The sequence below is a fragment of the Amblyomma mixtum genome, chromosome 2, assembly GCF_055824585.1.
Source record: "Amblyomma mixtum isolate Tamu chromosome 2, ASM5582458v1, whole genome shotgun sequence".
NCBI classification, from domain to species: domain Eukaryota; kingdom Metazoa; phylum Arthropoda; class Arachnida; order Ixodida; family Ixodidae; genus Amblyomma; species Amblyomma mixtum.
The window spans coordinates 262307945-262332783 of record NC_143013.1 but is presented as its reverse complement, the minus strand read 5'-3'; the positions used below and the strand labels follow the sequence as shown (position 1 = coordinate 262332783).

The 24839-nt window shown below is 49.3% G+C and overlaps 1 protein-coding gene and 1 long non-coding RNA gene across 5 annotated transcripts in view; one reads left to right on the top strand and one right to left on the bottom strand.

Moving 5' to 3' along the window:
- The window catches only part of LOC149363805 (mediator of RNA polymerase II transcription subunit 15-like), a 136878-nt gene that overhangs the window by 90618 nt on the left and 21421 nt on the right, over positions 1 to 24839 (top strand). For 3 of the 4 annotated variants that reach the window (XM_089573738.1, XM_089573741.1, XM_089573740.1), the window contains 4 exons: positions 17998 to 18324; positions 20059 to 20103; positions 21577 to 21740; positions 23713 to 24003. In XM_089573738.1, coding sequence (XP_089429864.1) covers positions 17998 to 18324; positions 20059 to 20103; positions 21577 to 21740; positions 23713 to 24003 — 827 coding nt within the window. The remainder of the gene's footprint in view (positions 1 to 17997; positions 18325 to 20058; positions 20104 to 21576; positions 21741 to 23712; positions 24004 to 24839) is intronic. The other variant, XM_089573739.1, reaches the window with a different exon arrangement.
- LOC149363806 (uncharacterized) lies at positions 5495 to 8933 on the bottom strand. The gene is made up of 3 exons (XR_016289116.1): positions 8099 to 8933; positions 7915 to 8031; positions 5495 to 6157 (listed from the first exon to the last, which is right to left on the bottom strand). It is a non-coding gene; the product is annotated as an uncharacterized LOC149363806 (long non-coding RNA).

The following is a 24839-nucleotide window of genomic DNA, read 5'->3' as shown; positions in this document are numbered from 1 at the left end:
GTGCAGACGTGTCCTTCATAGCGCAGGGCGTGGTTATCACGGCACGACCGCCTCGGTGATGATACCCCCTTCCCCACGAGTCCCAAGCGGATTATTATGAATCGCCGGCGATATTTGAAGCCGATCGATAACCCCGAGCCGCGTTCATTCGTTCGGCGTCGTTCGCAGGCCATGTCATGAAGAAGGCTTGTCCGCTTTCTACCCTTTTTTTTTTTTTTGCGAGAGTCGTTGCCCAATCGCCACTGCGTCTCTTTCGAACTCGTTTTGGGTTTTTTTTTTTTTTATTTCGCCTTCTCCTGTTCGTTGCGTGATCTTCGTTTTTGTTCGTTTGCTTTCCTTTTCGTTGATCGATTAGCGGGCGTAACGCCGAGAGCAGCCCACTCGTGTGTCGTTTCGAAACGCTCTCAAATGTCAGGACTCAGTGAGTGTGGGGTTTTTTTCTCTCTTTTTTTTTTGCCGCTACACAGCTGCGTCTATTGCTGCTGTTGCGGCGTTGCTTAATAAGCCGAGGCTTTTTTGTCTGCGCGCGATCGCAGGCTTTAAAACGCGGCAACGTTTTCTTTCTCTTTCGACTGGAAACGCCCCATTGAGATTTCGTTGAATGTCGAAATTGCAGTCGCGCACTGAGTGGTGAAAGAAATGATAATTTGAGATTTCGGCGTGTTTCTTTTTTCTGTCTCCCCTTCTTTTTTTTTTTCTGTCTGTAAAAGCGCGTTGCGACGAGAAAGCATTGCAACATCCCTGCAACGGGGTCATTGCTTGTATCGCCGTATCGCTTTAATCTGCAGATTGCGCATAGGAACATACGTAGGTTTTTTTTTTTCGTGCGGGTATTCGACAGTGAGCCGACGAGGAGTATGGAAATTTGGAAATTGCGGTGCGGCGCTTTGAACCGCGTATTTTTCTTATATATAGTCAACACGTTTCAACTCGTGTTATTACTTCGTTTTGCTTGTCACGGGTACAAACAGTGGTTTTCCTAAAGATTGGAGGGTGTAAGGCCAGAGTAATCATACTGTCATGCGCGCACGCGCGCGCGCGCACGCACACGCACGCACGCACGCACGCGTTTAAAAACCCAAAGTGGCCGAAATTTCCGGAACCCTTCACTACGGCGTCTCAAAGCCTGAGTCGCTTTCGAAATTGCCGGAGCCCTTCACTACGGCGTCTCTCTAGCATGAGTCGCTTTGGGACGTTAAACGCCATAAACCAAACACACACACACACTGCCCCCCCCCCCCCCCCCCTCTGCTTGCGTGTCAAGGGGGGAGGGGGCAAGTGGGCGGGTGTTAGTGGCCGAATTTTACTTCTCTATAGCCGGTCAAGTACAGACTACCTTGTTCACTGTTCCCTTTTGGTTTATGTAACAGAGTTCGTCTCCAAGGAGACCGCCTCATTCTTTAGAAGCTCTCCAAGAATTCATTCCCTCGCAAATGCACTCTCTCTCCCAAAATGATGCTTGAGACTCCCTTCGCTTGCTGTGTACGAGCAGTGGCTACACAGCGCATTTAATGTGAAGATGCACGATTGCGCAGATGTGCAGTTTGAAAATTTAGGGATCGAAGAAAACCGTTTGGCGTACTTTAACGATTTTTTGTTTTGTGTGTGTCAGTTGTGGGGCACAATAAAACTTCCCAACAGCTTACTGCTGCTTTTACTGCCGCTTTGCTCACAACGCGGGCGCGTGGTCTTTTAATGTGAAAATTTGTGATAGAGTTGATGTGGAGTATTTAAGTTAGTTTCCTTCACGAAACCGAAAATCAAAGTTAGGCTTGTTTTAGCATATCCTTTTGTCCACTGCTTCTTTTTTTTTTGCAATGTCAGGATGCAGCAAAAGCTTCTAACACAGTTATTACTTCCACTGCAGTGGTAACCGTCTCTGCGTTCTCACATCGCGACCAGAAAACTCAAGTCGTTTTTTCTCAATGTGAGAAATTGCGACCGAGTTGAATTTTCCGTAGCGAGACTGAGAAATAACAGATGGACGTGTCTTAGCGCCATATTTCTCTCTATCTTTTTTTTTTTTTGCGGTGTCAGTCCGTATTATGAAAGCATTGCAGAGCGCTTATTTCTTCTGCAGCGTTGCCTAAGTCTTGGCTACGAATCGTCAGTGCAAACAGCCTCCGTTTTTTTTTTTAAGTGGAGATTTGCGATTGAGTTGTAATGGAGTGTACGAATTTACGTTTTGGGCGAAAAAAATTGAAACTTGACATGTTCTTGCCCCCATTCGTAACCTTTCTTTTTTTCTTTTTTTTTCATTTCTGAGTTCAATGCAGTTCGCGCCGGCGTAGATGTCACTCTGTACAATAGAAACCGAACGCTGCCCATCAGTCTTTCTTCTCATTGTTTTATGTTCTGATTTTGATTGCGCGGTGTTGTAAGCCTATTTCGATTCTATTTGCAGTTAGGATCGTGCTTTTACATCGTCGCTTATTCTAGTATTTATTGGTTCTAGCTGTAATGGCCGTGTTCGTCCAGAAGGTAACTGAATGGCGAAGGTCGCCAAGCCACTACTGTCACGAACTTATGACCCTTCCCGCGTGAAAAAGAAAGCACGTGCGCTCACGCACACTCATTGCGCGAGTGTCCGCGAGATTTTGCCGGAATTTTGATTTAGGTTAGGTTAGGTTAGGTTAGGTTAGGCAAGGCCTGGCAAGGTTAGGTTAGGCAAGGCTAGGCTAGGCTAGGCTAGGCTAGGCTAGGCTAGGCTAGGCTAGGTTAGGTTAGGTTAGGTTAGGTTAGGTTAGGTTTTGGTCGAAAGCCTTTTTGAGTTGAGCTCGTCGGCCTTCCGAGCTGTCGCTGCGACTAGAATTCTGTACTCTAAATAGCTTGCTGTCTCCATATTGCTTCTTACTTTCTGTCGTTCCAGCTGAATCGTTTTAAGAATTACTCTTTTTCGTTTTCACCTCTTTCGCAAGAATTGCGCTCTGCGCTGTGCCTGCTAAAGGAGAAAGGAGAGAATGACCAAAGTTTTTTTTGTTGTTGTTGTCCCTTGTGGCGTTGCAGAAGATGCGATCCGAGCCTCACTATCGCCGCGCATTTAACCCCTATAGGGGGAAGGGATCATGGTGGAGAGGGATACCACAGTTCGGAAGGAGAGGCTCGTCCTCCCTCTTTCCGAAAATGGGAAGAAAGGAACCAAGGGAGGAAGAGAGAGAAGGCAGGGAGGGAGGGGCGCCTCCATTGTCTGCTGCTGGCGCGCGTGCTGTGCGCTGCGGCTGCTGTTATCCCGATTAGCCGATGCCGACGACGCCCGGCGTCGCTCCACCGAGCTGGCGCGTGTGCTTACGTATGCATGCCAGCTTGCTTGCGTGCGTGCGCGTTCGCTCGCTCAGCGCGAGTCTATCACAGCTTCCTCCCTTTTTTTTTACTTTCTTTTTACTTTTGTTCAAGCGGGGCTCGGCACCGCTGTTATTCTCTCCTCACGCTGCTGCAGACCACAGAGTCGCCGGGGACTCTGTAAACCCGGCGGGGGATGGCTTTGTCCTGTCGATTTATTTACTGGTTCGATTCATACCCGTTCGCCGCGCACGCCCCTTTGTAAGGCGTCGAGTAAAGTTTGGGTTTTAAGCTATCTATAGCGAGTGTAGGAGAAGCTAAATGTAGATATAACAAACTTGCGAGAACAAACGGCCCTCCCCTGGGTCGAAGTAGGGCGTATCAGAGAGGGAGTGCCGGCGATTGCTGTTTTATACACCGCCCTGCACTCAGAGATGGCGCTGATTGTAACGCCACCTGGATCGCATTGACCACACTATGCGCGAACATTTTACGCGCTGTTTTCGGTGAAAATTCGTCTTTTCAGGGTTGACAACTTGACGAGGAATACTCTCGCTGACTTGCGTGCTGACGATTCGCCTTCTGCTTTGAGTCGCCATTCATCCAGACGACGCCCGACACCGGATCCGTGTCGAGCAGTAGACGAATTTTCAGCGCTCGCCTCACATATGTCCCGGCCTTCACTCGTCCACAGCATGGCCTTTTGGCCGTAAACTTCGCGTTTGAAGGGACAGGGAGGACAGCTACATCCAATTTTTGTTCTTGGTAAGACTATATTGTTTGGCTCAATGTGCACTATGTCGCTACCTGTTCGGCAGAAAACGATGCATCGATTAATTAACCAATTTGGATTAGAAATATGGAAATCACGTTGCGACAACATGAATTCAAACTCGCAGCGTTGCTGATGGCGTTGCAAGAATGATGGATTTCGCAATCGCTGGCAGGAAGGGGATTGCTATGGAGTCTAAAAGATAGAAACAGTACTTAACGTCATCATAGCTTTCCTGTAAAAATGCTCTGTGGCGTCTATACCTGGATGTTTTTTTTATTTGCCTCTTCTAGTTAATAGAAGCTAATAATAATAATGATGATAATAATAGCGGGATGGCCTGCTCAGGTTCCTGAATGAAAACGGCCTACACGGCTTCCTGTATAGCACAGCGAGCCCAAACTGTGCCTTATGGCAAGTGTTCGCGTTTAAAAAAAAACTATTTTTTTAGAAAGCAGTAGTATATATTTTTTTTAAGTGTATAGGCCAACGTCGGTTTGTCTGCGGTGGCTCATGAAGCAGCACCTTCTGTCCGCTTTGCTGTCGCGCTGCTGCATTCAAGTGTCGCTGGTGATTCGTGCATCCGATTTTTTTTTCAGTAAAAATTTATCGTTTGCCTCTTTGTTGCTATCGTGACATTTGTTCAGCACTCAGCAAAAGACGCACTTATTGCTGAGCGAAATTGTGTTCCCCCCCCCCCCCCCCCCCCCTTCCACTCGATTCAGATTCGTGACGTCAGGATCGAAAATGACTCCGTGATTGCCGTATGGGATTGAATGGCGATGTAGCTTAGCCTCAGTGATCCGCACAGAAAACTGTCTTGACGTCACCGCAGTTTGCTTACAAAACAGCCGTTCGTGGTGACACCTATATTTCGTTCTTTGGTCTTTTCTGGACTACAAAAAAGGTTCGCTTTCAGCGTGTATAGTCTGATTATAACGCGTTAGTACCTATGCATAAATACGGGCGAAGTTCGATTTGTCCTCATTGTCCATTCAGTACTGCCATCTTGCGTTGTTACCCTGTTGGCGTCGTACGCCCCTTTGCCCGGTCCGCGAAATGGGCGGGCGCTGAGTGAGGAAAATTTTTCCACGCCTGCACACGCGCAAATGGGGAACGCCTTTCTCGCCAGGCTCAACCCTTTGTGCCTATTTACACATAGCGCGCGCCCATAGCGGGGTCTGTAAACTCCCGAGGCGCGCTCCCTACACAATGGGGATAGCGAAATGCAACGCCTTTGTTCAATCTCTTTTCTTTTATGTTTTCAAAAAGCCTTGGTCTCTGAGTTTTGTGAGTGGGATATATCGGCGCGTGTTGCGCGGTTCTCGATTTCCTGTCTTTTTTTTTTTTCTTCCAAACCGTTTTCCTTTTACATACCGCCTGCCGGTCTCAGTACATACACTGCAAACCGAAAAACACCCGGATAGGAGTAAATGCCTCATCGCGTAGCGCACTCCCGAAAAGGGGTTTTTATACTCCTCAGAATAGGAGTATATCGTCTACTCCTCTGCTTGAAGGGATACTTTCGGAGTGCTAGAAGGAGTAAAGTGTTACCGCTCTGCAGACGGGAGTTTATTTAGGAGTAAAGTTGTGATCACAAAGGAGTTAGCATGGCAATTAATAGAAGTATTATATACTCCTTTGCAGCTACTTTTATAGTACATTTCAGGAGTACGTGCCTGTTCCTTTTAAGTAGTTTCGACAGGAAATTTTTGGAGAAATTTTTCTTACTATAGGGTTACATTTATGATTCCCAGATGAGTATATTACTTCACTTGATGCGGAAGCCGATTTGAAATAAAGTATTCGTATGGAAGGCTCATTTTAGAGCTTGATATTCCAGGATAAATGCGTCGATGAACTTACAGTGATTTATTTCGAACAATATTTTATTGGGTACAAAAAATTTGAGACATGTGTTCGGCAGCTTGCTTTCGACGGTTACAGAGAACCAATGTATTGGCCCCTGTAGAAAAGAAGAGTGCCTTAACCCACGCTGTCTTTGGGTACATAATTTAAATACCCAAAGGAATGAAAATAGAGATGCCACACTTGAAAGCAAGGAGGGAACCTTGAAATGCTTCGCTGTCAACATACAGGCTCCTTCTGAAAGAAAGATTAGAAAAACAAATGCATCAGTGGAATTGCACCTCTAAGCTTGAAGTATGACGTGCTTCAAGTGTAGAAGTCAACCGTTCAGAGTGCACTTTTCAATAAAGTAGGTATTATTGAAGTTTAAACTTTTTTCGTGACAAAAGATTAGCTAGCAGAACATAGTAGGTAATCAACTAGCTAATACATACCTGTACCCTGTCGGATGACAGCGGCTAAACGCGGTTTTCAGGGAATCACAAATTCCAGAGAGCCGCTTTCGTAAACGTTAAGGCAATACAGCGAATGGGAAGCAGCATCGATAGGGAACATTTTTTCCGCAAAGCATAAAACTGAAAAAAATAAAATAAAATGGTCTTACGGAGGCACTTGCGCATTCGCGCTGCCTTTGGCTGCGTTCCTGCACCGAAAGAGGCCTCGAGATACAATGTTTTTTTACTTGTCAGAGGTTCCTCATGCTTTTCAGGCACCATATCAGAACCAATTACTGAAATCAATACATGCAAACAAAAGACAGCGCTTTGCATACACGCAGCGGATGCTTACATGCAATTTCCTTGATGGGAGAGCCCGCAGCTACGCATTTTCAAGACGTCCTCATTCTGTGTATAGGCCAAAGGCAGGGCAAGGGTGACTGACATAGAAGGCATTGTTAGGAATAGAAAGCTACCACCAGACCCACCCTCCCGCCGCCACCTGTCTTCTGTTAAGCTTTGCCCTCACATTCGTGGCCAGGGTTCAAAAGAAAACATTCTAGACAGGTCTATCTAGCTGGGTAAGGAATATACTTTCGGGAAATAATGCCAACCAGAAAAAAAAAAAACATGTTTGGGAATCTTCTTGGTTCTTTCAGCAGGTGTGACTGCGAGTGAGTCACAGCTTGCCTTTTTTAAGCCTTCGGTTAGTCATCCGCCGGGTCACTGATCGTAGACACTGGATGCAAGGATAGTTCCCTCGAAGTCAGTCTTGTGAACCCGCGCTTCCTTCCTTGTTCATTTGTTTGGCATCCGCTTTGTGCTGCTTCAGTTTTTCTGGGAAATGCTTGCTTTCGCCAATGTACTACGTCCAGCACGAGCAGGGGATCTCGTACACTGGCGTAAGCTTTATTCTTTTTCTTTGGCTGCCTTCCTGGGATCAGCAGTCTGAACCGGAACGCTTGCCTCCACGAGTTTCACATAATGGAATGTGTTCGGAAACTGCACGCGAAGTGGAAACTTCTTTTAACATTTTTCAAATGCGAAGAGCTTACAAGATACCACATTTTGGAACTAGACGCCTAACCATCCAGAAAAGGCAGCGTTCAGTATGGTAGAAACCTCATGTCCGCTGCCGAAAATCGCTGCAACGTTAAGATGCCACCAACTCGGAAAATGTAACAGTTTAGCTAATCTCCGTGAGCGCTAAGGCGTCGCCATGTCCTGTGCTATGACTGAAAAGAATAAAATCGCTTGCATTGTTTGCATAACAAGGCCCTCTTAAAACACAGGAAAGGAAGCAACCGATTAGGGCACGGTTCTCAGCACTGTTCGTAATAACGTGACAAAAATTCACAGACCCCAAGGCTGTGCATTTTCACCTGTCATTGCCTGTACAGCTTTTCCACATTCATGGGGCGTGAACGCATGAAGAAAATTTGGTCCCTAGAAGAACTGACCGTACTTCCAGCTGTACATGTTAGCGTAACAGCCACGACTGCAGTGCCACACTCTTTTTTTCAGCCGCATGCAACAACAAATTTCTCAGATACTTACTTCATGCCTGCTGTGTGAGTTGGCTCCACCGGACCACAATGAAGCCTTTGCTGTTTTGCTGTTCTCGTTAAGCCTTTCATCTCGGCGCACCCGTGGTTCACAGCAAGTCTACGCACACTGAAAAGGGAGCGGCGTGAAGTGCATGCGCGTCTATGGCATCAAAGGAGAGTTTAATACTGCTTACCAGAACACACGACGATGATAATCCGGTCTTTAGTATTCTTGCAATACAGCGAAAGAACGAGGGACTGACGATGTCGAGAAAACTGGTGCGTCACACACACATCGCCATGTCGGCGCGGCGAAACGGCAGCAGCCAACACTTGTATGCTGCGTAGACAATGAATGACTAGCCGCTGCTTCTGCACATATTGCTGGCTTGAGTGAGACGTTCATTGCAGCACGTTGCTGCTAAGGTCGATGATGTCCAGTCTTACGTCACGACAAGAGCGCGCAAAGGAGCGGGTGGCAAACTGGCGGCTTCGGGGAGGTCGACGCGTCACACACCGCCATGTTGGCTCGGCTGAGCTCGGCTGGCTAAGCCTCTCGCAGACTGCCGTCGCAGGCGATGCAACACCAAGCGTTCTCCGAATACACTGGGGGCTTCACAGGCACTGTCTGTGGCGCACCTTGGTGCGCGAGGTTGCGGCGATCCGGTGTCTTGTAACATGACAAACGTGCGTGAAGCAGCAAAAGCACAGGCGAGCAGGCAGCGACGACAGAGCCGGCGTCGTCACCTGCAAGTGCAGCGAACCGGCAGCTGCCACTAGGCGGCGGGCAGACACTAAGGAGTGCATAAAGGGCCTGAAGGAGTATTGAAGCCGACATACTCCTTCTTGGAAAAGTAGTAAAATCATGTAAATGCTTTATTTTACTCCTCGATTTCGCGACGGCAGTAAAAAAGGAGGATTTCCTCTTTTTTACTACTTAAAGTCGATTGCGCAATTTTCAATAAGGAGTTTAAAAGCGGACACTAGCCATTTATATTCCTATTTGGGCTTATTTGTGTTTACAGTGTACGCTGTTGTGTTTAGGTGTAGGCACTTTTGAATAGTCAAGTCTCCTGGTAACCTGCGTCTGTTAGGTTACTTCACGAACGCTCGGCTTGAAGGTAATCTGAGTTTGAAGTTGTCTCTTGTGGGTGTGTTCATTGTGTGACGGAGCCAGGCCGTTTCTTCTTGTCTTAATTATATTTTGAATGTCTTGATTGCCGTTTTGCTCTTTGAATTTAATGCACTAATACCTGAAATGTTGGCTTCTGCGCGTGTTAGCTTTCTGCAAACCCTCTGCCCACTGCGAATCGTTACAAACGCTTTTTTTTTTTTAGAAAGTCAGCAAACAGATTGTAAACAGCCAGTGGACTGCCAATTTAAATGTTTGCGAGGGAGTACCCGGTCTCGTCGCATTGTCGCGTGGACAAATCTCCCTTCCCAGCAGTTCTCTTTGCATGGCGCGCAGCGACGGCAGTCTTTGCTTATGTAGAGCTCACACGCCGGCGTGAAATGATGATCCCCCCCCCTCCAATTTCATCACAGTGCGCACACAGCGCCGCCAACATGTTGGGTGCGCGTCGTCGTTCTCCGCACTGACGTGAACGCCTTTTGACAAGCGGCGCTCAAAACCGCAGCGATTTGTCCGCTTCTTCGTTCCCTTCGAACCTTTCTTCCCTTTTCTCCCTACTCCGTTCGGTGCAAATTCTACGCTCTCGCATTTCGAAATCGAGCGAGCGAGCCATGCGTGCTTGACGCTTTCGCGAATTCTGCGCTTCGCTTTGCGGGTGTGTGTGTATGCATATGCGCGTTTAATAACCTGCAGGCGCGAGCAAGCGCCGGCATGTGTCCCCTTCCAACGTCGCTGCTGCTGCTGCTGAGTCGTTCATTTCCTCTCTCCTCCTCCTCCTGTTTCACTCCCTTTTTCCCTTTGACACGCTTGTGCAGGGGAGATGGAGGGGCGGGAAGGAAGGGGCAGTTGTGCACTGTTGCTTGCGCGATCGATGCACTGTAAGCTCACTCTGCTGCCCCCCCCCCCCCCCCCCCAAAAAAAAAGGGGGGGGGGAGCGGGAGAGAAATCGGGGGAAGATGAGGGAAGTGGGGACGGTGTCCGCCCGCGCTGCTGCTGCTGCTGCTGCTGTTTCTGCCGTCGAGAGGGCAGTGGAGGAATGTCGTGCGCTTGCATGTCGCCGCGATCGAACGATTCTTGGAGTTGTGCATAGCGTCGTGCTTCGCTGCTGCTGGCGTTGCGACAGGGGTTCCGCTGTGTCGCTGCTGTTCAGCGCCCCTATAGCTCCGCTCGTGCGCAATATCGCTCAGCGTATTTTGGGAGCGGTTAAGTGAAGTGCTTGAGCGCGGTAGCGTTTCGACTGCCTGTCCGTTCGCTTCTGCGTACAGGTTTGGTTAGGGGTGTTTAACGTCCTAAAGCGACTCAGGCTATGAGGGACACCGTAGTGAAGGGCTCCGGAAATTTCGACCACCTGGGGTTATTTAACGTGCACTGACATCGCACAGCACACGGGCATTTATAGAATTTCGCCTCCATCGAAATTCGACGTATACGTATCCCGGCCTTATCGCGGACGTTTAGGTTAGCCTCGAACTGTTGTTGTAGCTGCGTCTTTTCTCTGAGCTATACCTGACCGTATACTAGTCGCGAAACTCTCCACGGGACCTGTCTGTCAAAGTGCAGCATTCCGATTGGTTTCAAAGTTCTCTAGCCTCTAGGAGAAACGCAGGCAACACCACATAAACGCCTGTCTGAGTTGTGTTGCCTAACCTCGGGGGCAGCACCACTCAGACACATCATGTTTGGATGGTGTTTTCTAAACTCCGAGGTTGCTTGACTTGCGGGACGCAGGCCTGCCGCTCAGGGCATGGATGCTATCCAGGAACGGGAGTGGAATGAATTTAGGCTAAATGCCTGCGTGTGTATATTCAGGCTGTCGGATTTATCAGTTTCTTCTCATCCAAGACTGCAGGCGTCCTTGTTCGACCCGTATATGGAGGGTGGCATGTATAGTACGACGGGCAGGGGGGGGGGGGGGGGGGGGCTTATAGTTAACCCCTGCCGCTCGGATGAGACGTAGCCCCGCACCCAGTATTTGCCGCGGCGCGCGCAATCACCGAGACGGGGCGTAATTAGGAGCCATATCGTCGTTTCTATTTTTTTTTTCATCTTAAATTCTAGCGTCGTCCGTTGTTGCTGTTGTCGCGAACCTTCCTCGGGAGGGGGATTGAGTGCGGAGTTTGCGCAGATCCTCCCGGTCGCGATCTGCGCTTCGCTTGGCCGGCTCATTGATTTTGTATATAATCCGCTAATCCCTCCTTCCCTTCCTCCGGAGACCTACGCCGCGCGTCAGGCAATTTCGGCTTCTTTTTTTATTTTTTTTATAAGATGGTGAGGTACTCGAAATGAGGACTGCGCGGAAACGAATCCGCTAAAGGGGGTAAAAAGAATGTGAAAAAAAAAAGAACGGTTCTTTGTCGCTCGTTTAGCTCTATGAATTTGAGAGTGCAGTTTAGGGGCTTGATAAGAATGCCACCTATAGTGTCCGGTTTTATATGCCAGATTTTCAGGACGCTTCTAGACACTAAAAATAAATAAAAAGCAAAAGGTGTGCTGTAGCACACGGGTGTTCATTAAGTTTCGCATTCTGGGTTGTAACTTTTTATATTGCGTGAAGAAATTCAAGGAGTATCTGAACGTCACTAGCATTGGGTATGACGGAGAGGCAACCAACTGCGCAGGCAGGGCCGTGTATAGCCGCTCCCACTCTTATACGACGGCATTTGCACCAGTGGCTGGTGTCGATCAGTGCACTTGTGTACCAGTGAACCTGCAGTGCACAATCGGCGGGTGTCCGTCAGCGCACTTTTGTATGCCAACGCACATGCTATACTAGTGCACCCACGACGGCTGTCCACCTGCGCTGGTGGGGACAGTATCAGTGGTATGCGCTCCTCAGGAAGAGGGCATTGAAGATTTTTCGTTCGATTGTAGCGGTTTTCTTTTCAGTTCCGATCTTGTTAAAAATAAAAAAAAGAAGCTGCAGCCCAGGCGGGGAAAACTAAATGAGCTCCCTACATATGGTCCTGAAGTCGTCATTCGTTCTCAGTAACTAACTGAGCTGTAGTTGCCGGCGAAATGGGGTCGCTCGTTTTAGCTCGCCGCTTGATCGGACGCTGCTAGTAGTAAACTTTTGTAATTGGCCACCTGTGGTACAAAATGAACGAAACTGTACGCCGGCAAGTGACAGGATATCTCTCGGTGGTGTCCAACGTGCGCGCGCGGTCGACTCGCCTGAGCGGTGAAGGAAAGCATTGTAATCGCCTTTCCCTTCAGCCTGCTTCTTGTGAACTGGCTGCTTTTCGCGGGTTGAGAGGAACGAGAAGATCCTGGAGGTTTAGCATTGCTCACCACGGAGTAGTGTGCGAAAGCAGGTTTTTTTTTTTTTTTCAGGTGCACATCAGCGCCACGTACCTGAAAGCCATTTGAAAGCGGTTTCCTTTCCTTTCCTTTGTGCTGTCTATCTTTTAATGCGCAGATTGTCATAGGCACTGCTGTATAACTGTAAGTCGGCTACCGTCTCTGTTTGCTGGACCTCGAAGCCACATAGGTCTGTGCAGGGCTAACCGTCCTGTCGACAAGCAAATGCACGGTTTTCTGATTCCTCTGGAAATGTGACGCTCGAAACATTTTATTTTTGCTGTAGAATGGCGCAGTCACGCTTATTGTGATTCATTCTTTCATTCTTTTTTCAAGGCAACCACCACTTTATACTAACGTTTTCTCGCAGCCTTCGCACAGCGGGTGCAGAGGGTTGGCGAGCGTGTGTTAGAAGTGATCTAGTAGTAGTCATAATCATAACAGTCATAGTAGGAGTAGTAGTACTAAACTTTGCTGAAAAAACGAACGTGAAAGTCCCAGTTGCTATGAAATTGGTCGTTGTTCGGCGATTTTTTTATTTCGCTCCACTAAAATTTGTTACCCTGCTGCAGAGGAAGCGAGAGTCAGGCAGGGAGAGCCAGCTTCAAAAAGGCCTCACCCAGGTGGTCGAAATCATTCCGCAGCCTTCCGTTCCTGCGGACACTGCAGCTTTCCTTTCTTTTCATCTTGAACTCCGTCCCGGGAGGGTGGGTAATAACGGTGATAATAATCAGAATTGATCAGCTCCGTTGTGAGCCAGAGACCTCCTCTCCCAAATGATCTTCGCTCATTAACGTCGTGCGCCAGTCGCGAGCCAGCTGGGCTGGTGCTGCAACACCAGCGTTACTTGAGCGTGTCTGTGAATGATGACGTAACGCCTCTGTCGATGAACGCATTGCCCGCAACATTGCGTGTGTCACAGTCTGCAGAGCGCGCGAGGCTTTTGCGTCACGCGATCCGAGTTGCCCGCTCTGCTTTCCGCTTTCAAAGCCTCTTTGTTTTGTTCCCTTCCGTGGCCAGGCGTGTTCGCTGCAGCTGAGTCTCTGAAAGGACGCCTCTGCGAGCCCGTTTATTCAAGTGGGTTCGGAGCGAAAAGTTGACGCCGCCGCGAACTGATGCAACTCGAAGGAAAGGATGCTTCGTGCCCTCCTCTTCGTCTTGTTCCTTCGGGTCGCTGAAAGCTTGCCGCTTTGGGGGAATCATTCGTACGGTTCATGAATAGACGCATTGGCTTGCGGTGCAGGCCGTATTTGCTCATGCATCTCCTACACGCTGTCCCTCTGTGTTACGTCTATGGGGGTCAGCGTTGGGCAATATCCGGCCTCTGTGTCGTGGTGGCACTGACATGCCCTTTCTGGCTGCTGGTCGATCGACCCGTCGCTACAGCAGGGCCGGGTGGAAGAGGAGGAGAGTGTTGTAGTAGGGTGGGGGGGTGGGGGGGGGGGGGGTTGCATGTAGACCGTAAACGCGGCTTCTGCTGTCGCTGTGGTCGCTGCGCTCCTTACGACACGCTGATAGAGAGGCGCGCCCGGGTTGGGGAGGGGCTATATACCGACCACCGATGTTTTAATGGCTGCCGCTGGCTATATCGCACAACGCCCCCCCCCCCCCCCCCCCCCCTCCTCCTCCTCCTTCTTCCCTCCCTCCCTTGGGTTGGTCACGCGGACTTGTGCTGCTGCGACGCGATGTGGGCAGTCGACATGTCGCCACGCGATGGCGGTGGACATGCCTGTCTCCTGGCGTGTCGCAACCGGACCATTATCAAGGATGGGGAGAGAGGGGGAGAGGGGGGGGAGACATTTTGCCGGTGCTGTCTAATGGAGCGGTGCAGATAAAGACACCAGGCCGTTCGTTGGTCGGCGCGTGTGCCCCTCCGCCTCTGGTGGATGTACAGGGAGGGGGGGTGGGCGCCGACCTCTTATGTTTGCGGATTGGCATTGTGAGCTGCCTTTTCTTTATGAATGGGCTGCGTGAGGTTGGCGCCTTCTGGCGTTTTGTTTCTGGACACCAACCCCGATGCTTGCTGTTGTATACGCACTATTATGTTACTCACATCCGCTGCGATTCTCACAAGGGCAGCGCTGCGAGGGGAGAAGTGATTCGTTCAGCCAAGGTCGCTGTATTCGGGCTGCGACCTGTTTGTTACTGCTGCGCGCGACCCTACCGCGCTGCGGTGTCGGCTGCCGCGATCGCCGTGTAGTGAGCCCCGTGTGTTTTGCTCATGTGGCTGTTATCGTACATGACTGGAAAAAACGCTGTCCCTGCTGTGTGAAAATGGTCGGATTGTTGTCGTCGAAGTAAGCGGTCGGACAACGCCTGCATTTTCGTTGTTAACACTTGCAGCTATACATTTTTATTTTTATTTTTTTTGGACATGAAGTTCGAAAGGAGTTTCTATGGTGCCCGTCGCCCTTGCTGCTGGCACTGTCTGTTAAGAAAATGGGGTGAGAGACCAGTGGTGGCTTTGAATGAATGCATGCTTGCGATGCATGCAGTCACATGGCCGACATACTCTTTCTTGCGCGCGTATGCGCAGGTGTATCGGCCCCCGGCACCTCTGGCGCTTTTTCAGGCCTCACGCAGGTGGTCGGAACTTTATCCGGAGCCCTCCACTACAGCGCTTCTTTCCCTTTTCCTCCATCTCTTCCCTCACAGCGTGATTAGCGTGTCCACCGAGAAATGACAGCTGCTTTTCCCCTTTCCTATAACCCAATGTTTCTGAACACATCCGCAGTTCAGGCCGTTCCTTCTTGAGTGAGTATTGAACGAAAGAGGTGGTGGTCAGTAGGGGATGTCCCGACCATGCATGTCTCGGACCGCACAGGCCCATTCAACGGCCTCGTCTTGAGTGTCTCGGTCGTCGTTGGCCTTTACTGAAAGCCACGCGACTACGGTGTGGAGCACTTATGACGTCAAACAGCGCCATGAGGTCAGGGAGGAAGGTGGGGGTGTAAGAAGAAAGGTGCCGCAGTGGAGGGCTCCGGTGTAATTTCGACCACCTGGGCATCTTTCACGTGCAGTTACATCGCACAGAACACGGCGCGCCTTTTGCGTTTCGTTTCGCCTCTGTGGGAACGCGGCCGCCGCGGCCTGGTTCGAACCCGGGTACTCCGCTAATTAGCCCAGCGCCCTGACCATTGAGCCACCGTGGAGGGTCTTTCCATCTTGTTAGTTCGCTTTTACCTCTGTTTGGTTAATGGTTGGTTAATGGGGTTTAACGTCCCAAAGCGACTCAGGCTATGAGAGACGCCGTAGTGAAGGGCTCCGGAAATTTCGACCACCTGGGGTTCTTTAACGTGCACTGACATCGCACAGTACACGGGCCTCTAGAATTTCTCCTCCAAAGAAATTCTGCCGCCGCGGCCGGGATCGAACCCGCGTCTTTTGGGTCAGCAGCCGAGCACCATGTAGAATGCAGGGGAAGGGGGGGGGGGGTATACACGAAAAGGAAAGGCGCAGTAACTGCCTCTCTCACTGAGCACACACCATGGGGTGAAAGCTGGGGGAGGAGGAAGGAGGGAGAGAGACTTTAATGCATACAGGAGAGGTCGTCTGCCTGTTTGTTAGCCTAGCATGCTACTCCAGTTGAGGGCGAAAGATGAGAAGAACAGGATGAAAGAGTGGAAAAGGGAAAAAATAAAGGGTGAAAGGTGAAATCAAGCATAATCAACACTCACGCGGGGGAGGGTGTTAACTAAGAATATGGGCAGGCTTGTGAGCCGCTTACAGGCAAAATCGAGCGGGGCTACGTGTGCTTTCAGGGGGGCGTAGAGGCGTCTCGGGAAACGTCTCAGTCGCGTTCAAAAACGCCGATGCCGGCCTTGCCCTTGGATGTTGCCGCACGAAGTCGCGCGGGTGCCGGCTGCTTCAGCGACACGCACTCAAGGATGGTGTTGGATGCAGTCGCAAATCGCGTTTCTCTGCCGGCGCTTCCGTGCGCAGAGAGATAGTGGTCTCTCGCCATCCGGGATGTCGCGGCCTTGCGAGGTGTTGTTTCCCTCCGGCACCTTCGCGAGGCACAGCTCCGTTTCCGTTTCCTCGCCTTTGATTTTATACCATCTTTTCGTTTTCTCCGTTTTTCATTTCCGGGTTGTTCCCTTTCTCGTGGCGCGTACGAACGGTGCCTCAGAGACCCGCGGCAAGTGCCTCGGTGGTCATCCTCCCCGCGTTTCGATGGATGAAAAACGCTCTCCCGTGTGCTTTGCGATGTCGGCGCGCGTTTAAAGGGACCCTCGAAATGATTTTCATGGTCATATTCTACTGCTACAGATCTATAGAGGTGTCCTTTGGGGGTATTCTAATAACATTTAAAGGCTCCGCGGGGACCCTACAATTGACAAATAAATTTTTAAAAATCTGGGTGGCCCACCGTGGTTTCGCGCAAAATTTCGCGCTTAGCAACGCTAAACCGCCCGCCGTTTTATTTTTCTGGCGCGTCGGCGCGTATGAGTTGAGTGGGGGTGAGGAGGAGAATAATGTTTAATCGCCGATATTTTCGGTTTTAATGAAGCTGTAGTTTAAATTTTTTTGCGGTGCGGTGACGAGTGATGGAATACCGACCGCTCGTGCGCTTTTCCTAACCTCAGTTACATACAATTTCATGGTCCCTTTAAAGAAACCCCAGGTGGTCGAAATTATTCCTGAGCCCTCTTTCTTTCACTCCCCCCTTCATCTCATCCCTTGCCTCACTCCGGTTCCCTCTCTCCCGCACATACTCGGAGAGGGGGAGTGGAGGTCGTTAATTTTCGGTTGCACGTACGCTGTTTGCCTTACAGAGAGCAACGTACGTTGTTTTTTTGCACACGTGAGCTGGTGTTCCCTTGCCTCCTGTGCGAAACAAAGGGTGCAGCCGCGGGCAGGGGCTCGAGTGTCACGAATGGACGAGTCCACGGGCACGAGAAATGTGTGGCGAAGGGGGGGGGGGGGGGGGGTTGCACAAAACGTGGCCATTCGAAGCGAGATGGCTGAAAGAGAAATGGAACCACGCTTGAGATGTCCGCCGGGACGCAACAGCGCGCAGTCCAAACGCGGCTTTTATCTTGGATTTTCGTGCACCAGTAACATGTTAATTCTTCCACACTTTGTTCGGCTCTTACGAGTGCTTCTTTTGCAGTTATCAAGAAGTTCACAATTCATCTAAGAGAGGTATACCCCTAGTAATCCTGAAGTCTGAAACTTCAGTTTTGAACGAAAACATCTTCGGCGGAGGTCCGTCTGGTTGAGTTTTGGAGATAGTTGAGAGAAAAAACTGACGCCAAGCAATATTTTAATTTCGCCCAACGTTTCGGGACCAACTCGGTCGGTCCCTTCTTCAGGCGTGACTAAAGTGTGCCAGCAGCAGCGGGGTGTTGCCTTCGCTCTGCCTTTGTTAGCACGTTAGTGGACTGCGCCCCGCTGCTGCTGGCACACTTTAGTCCCCCCTGAAGAAGGGACCGAGTTGGTCCCGAAACGTTGGGCAAAAATAAAATATTGGTTGGCGTCAGTTTTCTCTCAACAAACTTCAGTTTGCACGAGTTTTCATAATGACATATTTGCTAATAGTTCACCACACTGGCGAAATAATGTTGAAACTTGTAGTTCTTGGCTACCAAGCCGCAGCAGTTAGTATTTAGCGTTGAAATCCGCTCACCTTGTCTCCTCCCCCTCTTTACTCGTCCTGTGCAGACTCCAAGAAGGCGCCCCAGGCTAACATGGCGCCCAACGGTGGCGTGATGGGCGGCCCACCGCAGCAGGGTGGCGTGGCGCCACCTGGTGGAGGTGCCGGCGGCGCTGGTGGCGCGCCCGGCGGTGTGGTACCCACCGGCGCCGGTGCGGGGGCAGGCCAACCCCCCACGGACCCCATGATGGCGCTACGCTCCATGGCCACCCAGGGTGGGGCCAGCGGCGGCGCGGGGCCTCCCGGTCAGCCTGCACCGGGGCAGCTCCTGGACGGCAGCCAGCCGCCCCAGGGTGGCCCGGGGCTCAACCCGCTCGCCATGCAGCAGCCACGCTGTGAGTGCAGCCCAACTGTGGCGACAGGCTTTCTCGTTACCCGGTGCAAGCACCATCAAATTTAATTTCGACACCAGAATGCCTGGTTAGGGACTGAGTAATTGTCAGAAAAAGCCAGGCAAGCATGCATTGAAGGGTTTTTCACTTAAAGGTGCAGTGAAGAGGAATCTGAACTCGTCTTTCTGACCCGGGAACTCAATCTACGCGTTCCGAGCATTCTTAGAAACGTCGACTTATTGCCCTGTGTGGCCGATTTCCCAAATTCGGATTAACGTCCGGCTCCCACCTTTTTTTTTTTAATTCTCCCCGTACGGTGGGCGGAGTTGACCAACACGGGGGGTGCCTTTCACCCAGTCCCGTGGCGGCTTGCCGCTCTGCCATTGGCGGAGTAATACGTAGTAATCCATAGTAGCAAATAGTCCGCGCGTATTTTTATTTCTGCGTGCTTATTTTGCGGCTATATTATCTGCGAATGAAACTATTTATTCATGGAAACCTAAAAAACAAAATAAAGCGAAAGCAAAGCCTCCACGGAGCTGGCTGAAAGGCACTCCGTTGGTCGACTCCGCCCACAGTACGGGGAGAATTCAAAAAATAAAGGCGGGAGCTGGACGTTAATTCAATTTAATTAGGGAAATCGGCCACACAGGGCAATAAGTCGGAATTTTCTAAGAATGCTCGGAACGTGTAGATCGAGTTCCCGCGCCAAAAAGACGAGTTCAGATTCCTCTTCAGTGCACCTTTAAGTGCTAGCTAATCTGCATGCAGTTCAGATCCAAAGTAATGTCAGAAACAGTATACAGGTAGTGCTAGCCCTCACAGTCTACCATAAGGAATTCATTTTCGAGACATCCATTGCTACAGTGCATGTTGCCTCAGACCACAGTGCATATCTGTATTTTTTCTTGTCATCTGTTGTCATTTGTATTGTGGATCAATCAGTGTCACCATTCGGTGGTGTTATGTCCTCTGCCATACAAAGCCTTCTCATTTTTCTCATTTACAAATGCTGCAAGTTATCCTGTGAATTTCCTAGACATGAAACACACATAAAAATGTTATCGTGTGTCGGGCAAGTTTTTGCTCTTCTGAGCTACCTCAGTTTTCTTTATCAGAAAACACTGACTCATCGAGTGCGATTGCAAATGGGAAAAGGTTGGGCAAAGATTGTTTCTTTAACGAGGTGCGGTTGTAGAGAGGTAGCTGTGCACAAAAGCATTGTGTTCAAGCCTTTCGCATAAAGCGCATTTGACCAAGCTTTTTTCTGACACATTCGAGGGTAGCCTCTATTTGAAGGCTTGGACGCATGTGTGCCCTAAAGCCACACGCAGCAACTACAACAACCGGAATGCTGTTGCCGCCCTGTTTCCTGTCACACAAGCTGTCATGCAACCTGAAGAGAAAGAAACAAGGGGGGGGGGGGGGGGGGAATGGCGAGTCTCTCTGGTAGACAGGGCATCATGGCCAGACACACAAAGGAAAGGGGATACCCTCCGCTTGCTCCAGACGATTCCCACGCAAGGGTCTCGTTTCAGCGCCAGCACAAAGCCTAACACCGATGTGTCTTGCTCAGTGGCACTCTTCCCTTTGCAGAACTAGGACGATTGCAGCTGGCTGTGGGTGCTCGTGCGGCACTGCCTTGATATCTTGTTCAGAACTGCGGCAGACAGTGAAGCAGTTAAACAAGACTGATGAGAGATGAGTTTGAAATAACAGGGAGATATTGCTGTGCAGTTTTGGGAACCTTGAAGCAGGAGCCACCAGTTATTTCCTTTCGAGGTAAGCGCTGTAAGAAGCCACTGCTGCTTTTGAAGGAGCATGGAATATTTTCTTGAAGTCATCACGATGACTGTCACTGAGGTGACTTTGCTAAGTCAGCTGTTGGGTCAGATATTCATTACGGCAGTTTTTAGTTAGGTAGCATGCAGTTTTGTTTGTCCGTCCCGCTTTGCTTCATTTGCCATGTTCATTTTGTCATTGAGAATCTTCACTTTCCTGCCTGAACGCACTTCGCTAAAAAAGATTGCAATGAAGCAGCTGTTAAGGTGTATAGGCCCAGTGCAGTTCCTGTTACTTTCTGTACTGATCCACATGCCATAGCTTAAGAGGTTACATTACAGTTCGCCCATTCAAAGTGATGTCTTCATGCATACATAGGGAGCGCAGTGTTTAGTTTAGTCTACTTGAATGTTATCTTTTAGTCTCCTGAGGTTTTATTTCATTCAGCTTTTATTTATATTTATGGCATGACTAGAACTGACGTCCATTGTATTATGTCTACAAAGATTTGGTGTTGATTCTCACACCATGATTTGTCTTTCACAAGAAATTTTTTACAAGGTGGTGTGTATTTGCAGGTGGTTTCTGCATGTTTGTGAAAGCATGTTTGGACAAAACAAGTTCATGTGAAGCCTTTCACTTAGCACTGTCCTCTTCAACACTAATTCACTTCACTGTTTTCGCCTTCATTTGCACCCAAGGCCTGCCATTGTTATGTTCATTTTTTTGCGGAGACTAGTTGTCACTTGCGCTTCTTGAAGAAAACTCGAGTGACGTTTAGCAGTTTCTCGAGGGACCAGCAGTGTATGATAGATAGTAAGTGGGAGAAAAAACTATAAACAACAGGAGGAAATTATATCGGTGGGGTGTTGATTTGGCAGGCACTTCTAGGTTACAAAGAGCTGCTTACCATTATTAGAAATTATACCCATTATTGACGTGTCATGCCAGTACTCACCTGTGAGGATGGAACTTGGATGCTGTCAGGAAATCTTGAATTGAGTCTGAGGACAGCACATTGTGCAATGGACAGAAAAGAGAACGAGAGGAACAAGGGGCGGGCGGGGAGGGGGGGGGGGGGGGGGAGGGAGAGAAAAAGCATGAGCCAGTCGTATTCTAGCTAGAGTAAAGATGATGAGGTGGACTGAAGCAGATATATAATGCTCAGAACAAACAGCTGGTGAGGGTCAGTTACATTGAGAAAGTTGGGTACTGAGAAAAGAAAAATAGTACAGGTCGCCATAAAATCAAGTTGAGTGATGAACCCTGAAAGATTTGCTGATGTAGGGTTGCTGTGTGCCTGCACAAGGCAAGGCCAGATGGAAGTCACTGGGAGAGGCCTTTCTCTTGCAGTAAATATAACTGAGCTGATGGCGATGAGGATGTTAACGGTTTTGGAATAGCCAAAATGTTTGTGCAGTCTCCTGTCCTTCTTTGTTTTGATTGATGAGCTTGTCATGTTTCTGTGTGCAGTGATGCAAGTGGGCAACATGATGATGACGTCACAGCCTCAGCAAGGACCTATGCAAGGGCAACTTCAGAATCAACTTCAGGGGCAGCTGCAAGGCCAGCTCCAGGGGCAACTCCAAAATCAGCTTCAAGGACAACTGCAAAACCAGCTTCAGGGCCAACTTCAGGTACCACCGCCAGCACCATTTAAGTTTTCCATGCAGCGAATCAGCATTTGTGAATGACCTCCCTATGTTCACGCTGATAACCACCCTTGCTCAAGGCACCTTTATACACGTCTCAAAAATTCAGTGCTTCACATCGCTGGGACATTTTGTTGTCAGCTTCCTTTGCCATGAAAATGTGTGGTTCCTTGCACCCCTTACGATGAAACATGCTTTCTGTGGGCTATAAACAAAATGACTATACCCTGTTTTATACGTCAGGTGCAGCGCTGTGAAAGGTACGGAAGCAGTCCGCACGGGAAAATAAAGGGAGGCATTTTAGTCCACGCTTGTTTTGTGGCTGAGTGGTCTAAGATATGAGAGAGTGACAGCGGGTCATCAGCAATAACAGTGCATTTAATCAAGCTCATGACAAATGCATGACAAATGAGCCATGTGGTAAGCCTGCAGGCAAAGCATTTACCACGAGTAACACACTGCTTTTTGGTTGCAGGTGCAGGCAGCGCAAACAAGAGCGCTAGCCTTGACAGTGTTGCATGTGATGTATGAAACGGAGTATAGTCATAAAGTGCATCTCCTTCCGTGTACTCCAGCGACCATAAGGCTGTGTGTGCTGTTTGGCGAAGCAAATACACTCTGGAAATGTCAATTTTAAATCTAACTCCTGATTATGCACAAGATGGCCTAAAGTAGTGATGTGACTCAAAACACCAAGCATTATCATCATCCATAGAAGTGTGTGTTACGAGTGAAAACGGCAAAGCTAACGGCGCCACTTACTTTTTGCACAAGCTATGGTAAGGAACTCCATATTTTTTTTTGTTTTTCATTGTAGTGGACATGACCTGTACTCCACATAGTTCTGAGGAATTATGCGCAGAATATATCAGTGGCACAATTAGCATCACCAAGCTCGATTATAATGGCCCCACTTAAAATGAACACTCGCAGACATGACGTGACCATCATGATGTACATTAGGCCTATGGTCACAGACACAACGAACGTTGGGAAATACAAAATTCAGAGCCACAATGGTGGCTCAGTGGTTATTTATGCTCCTCGGCTGCTGACCCAAAAGGCGCGGGTTCGATCCTGACCGTGGTGGTCGCATTTCGATGGAGGCGAAATGTGAGAGGCTCTTGAACTGTGCGATGTCAGTGCATGAACCCCATATGGTATAAATTTTTTGGAGGCTTCCACTGCAGTGTTCTTCATGGCGTGAGATGCTTTGGGATATAAGATCTTATAAACCAAACCAAACTACGTCGCCACAGATGGCACGAGAGAGGGCAATTATAGATAATTGGGAGAGCTTGTCCTGGAATGGGCATAGCTATGATGCTGCTGACGATATTGATGCTGATGCTGTTTGACGCAATTTGACAAACAGCCCACTTGAAAGCTGCCGCGAGAAACTTGCTGGCCAATCATCTGTCGCTCTCACCAAAGAGAAAGAAATCTGCCCATATTCGCAAAGCTTTTTGCGCATCTCCTTGGCTAAGATTTGGTCCATGATTGGGCAGTTCTCTAGCTGTCATCTTGTTAGCTGTTATGATTGGCTAACGAACTTGAATCCGGGAAACGAATCGCACATAACATTGCTACTTGACTGGCTGATGTATGCTCCCATTCCTGACCAATTAGAGGAAGTTTATTGCAGAAGCAGAGGCATTGGGAATGACTTATTGCGTTGGCAGAGTACTGGGCCAGGATCCAGACTCATTGTTCATGGCTACCTTTTGTTTTTGGTGCCGTTATTGGTTTTGATTTTGGTGTTTCGCTCTGTTACTTGGACAACCAGTTTTGTTGACAATGCCGATGCCAACTACGACACGGAATGCAGGACCGGCGACGCCTAAGAGCTGCGCTATTTTAGAGCGCAGCACTTATTCTTTGGTTTCTTCTTTGAATACTGAAACTTTTGGGGCGAGCAGTAAGTACACATTGTGATTTTTCCTCTTAACTTTTTCAGGGCCAACTGCAGGGCCAGTTGCAGAACCCCCTCCAGGGTCAGCTTCCGGGGCAACTTCAGGGTCAGCTGCCTGGTCAGCTGCCTGGACAGCTACAGGGTCAACTGCAGGGCCAACTGCAGGGTCAACTGCAGGGCCAACTCCAGGGGCAGCTTCAGGGACAGCTTCAGGGACAGCTGCAGAACCAGCTGCAGGGCCAGATGCGGCCTCAGCAGGCACAGATGATGGGCAACTGTGTGCCCATCACCATGCAGAAGCTGCGGCCGCAGGGACCCGTGCCCAACGTCTCCGTGGTGAGTGACCACTCCGGAAATACTGGACGGATTCACTGCACTTTTTGCTTAAAAGACTCGAGAACGAAGTGCACAGGGAGCAGCATTGAGGAGATTTCAGGGAATGAATTGCGTGAGGCAGGGGCAAGTGGTGTTGTTAAATTCAGAGCTGAACTTTGGCCCAACTTCTAGCCACAAATGCTAGAGTTCTGTGCTGAGTGTTGCAACTGCTGTGGTCTGTGTGCATCATGCATCTCCTCGGCTGTAACTCTTGTGTATGTACACTGTCTTCCAAGTTTTGGTTGTGATGCTCGCTCCTTGAAGTAAGTGTTGCTCAGTGTAGTCCTACAGAGTCCCTACTGTGACACTTTTCTTTGGTTTTCCATTATGTTGGCATTCGCTTTTTTTTATGTGCCTTCAGGCTTGGTAGACATGCCTTGGATGACACATCTCCTTCAGGGCATGTTTACAGTTCTGTGTGTCTCTAGGTCTAGAGAGAAACATTCCCTGATGTGGAAATGCCAGGGCAGGTGATGTTTCTAGCATATGGTAGGAATCTGGCATGCATATTCAATTAGCTCAGCATTGGTTGTGTAATGTCACTGAGGTAGGTTGCCGCTCAGTTTCTTCGCATTACGTTAGATTGCAGGGAGCCATGCAGTGTGCAGTGTAAAAATTTCAGACTTGCGCCTGTTTTTGGTGCCAACATTGGCTGAATTTGCCATTTTAAGCTCTGGAGTTTTTAGTGTGTTAGCACTTATAGTGGCCATTCCCCGCATTCAGCTTAACCGCTGCACCACTGCGCCAGGAAGGGTAGTAAGGCTACCAGGGATCTGTGAATGTAGAGAACGACCAAT